General features: G+C 49.3%; 1 protein-coding gene across 1 annotated transcript; it reads left to right on the top strand.

The window, feature by feature from the left end:
• The first annotated feature begins 216 nt into the window (after positions 1-216).
• LOC111657292 (ubiquitin carboxyl-terminal hydrolase 32-like) lies at positions 217-867 on the top strand. Its single transcript, XM_023409404.2, has 2 exons — positions 217-323; positions 428-867. The coding sequence occupies exons 1-2, from the start codon at positions 234-236 to the stop codon at positions 668-670; spliced, it is 333 nt and encodes a 110-aa protein (XP_023265172.2). The 5' UTR covers positions 217-233; the 3' UTR covers positions 671-867.
• The last annotated feature ends 21 nt before the right edge of the window (positions 868-888 follow it).

Here is an 888-nt window from a genome sequence, read left to right as displayed (position 1 = left end):
TGATCACAACTGTTTCCTCAGTCACTAAGGTTTTTGCAGCAGTTTAACTGACTTTAGCATCAGACTAAGATCAGGAGAAAACCCTTAAAGGAGAAGACTTAAGGTGTTTGAAGCACTTAAGGTGTTTTGTGCAACAGTTTTTATTTTCTATTTTTTTTAAGGTGTTTCATGCAGTTGACCCTTGACCTTTATCTGACCCGTGTTGGTGCTTCCACAGAACCAACCCCATCGGGATGCGAGGTCACATGGCCAAGTGCTACGGCGACCTGGTGATGGAGCTGTGGAGCGGCACGCAGAAGAACGTGGCGCCGCTCAAACTCAGAGTAAATCCTGTCACACACTGTTATCTGTGTGTTTATTGGTCCGGTGCCTTTAAGAAATGAAAGTAAAGTTAATGTTGTTTGTGATGTCATCACTTCCTCTCCAGTGGACGATAGCGAAGTACGCCCCGCGCTTCAACGGCTTCCAGCAGCAGGACTCCCAGGAGCTGCTCGCCTTCCTGCTGGACGGTCTGCACGAGGATCTGAACCGAGTCCACGAGAAACCCTACGTGGAGCTGAAGGACAGCGACGGCCGGCCGGACTGGGAGGTGGCCTCCGAGGTCAGAGGTCACACTGCTCATCAAATACTGTGTATATGTGTTATATGTGTCGCTCAGACAGGCTCCTAATAACTCGTGAACAAGGCGGAACATTTAGCAGCTGAAGAGTCGGGAAGATGGTTTCTCATTCATCAGGAGACACAAACACATCTGTCATCGTTAGCTTCTTCTGCTCTGTATCCATGGAAACACATGACGAGCTTGCACATTAGCAATCCTTCTAATGAGACGCTAGCATGCTAGTTTAGCCTGGACCACACTCATGACTCCAGGAGGCTCCGCCCCCC

This window comes from Seriola lalandi, unplaced genomic scaffold (genome assembly GCF_002814215.2).
Source record: "Seriola lalandi dorsalis isolate HSWRI2012SDOR001 ecotype SW California unplaced genomic scaffold, Sedor1 jcf7180001977473, whole genome shotgun sequence".
Lineage (NCBI taxonomy): Eukaryota > Metazoa > Chordata > Actinopteri > Carangiformes > Carangidae > Seriola > Seriola lalandi.
This window is presented reverse-complemented; position numbering and strand designations above follow the sequence as displayed.

Coding starts and splice junctions, on each gene's coding strand:
- LOC111657292 (XM_023409404.2), top strand. CDS start 234: ATGCGAGGTCACATGGCCAAGTGCTACGGCGACCTGGTGATGGAGCTG. Junction 324..427: donor TGGCGCCGCTCAAACTCAGA/GTAAATCCTGTC, acceptor CTTCCTCTCCAG/TGGACGATAGCGAAGTACGC.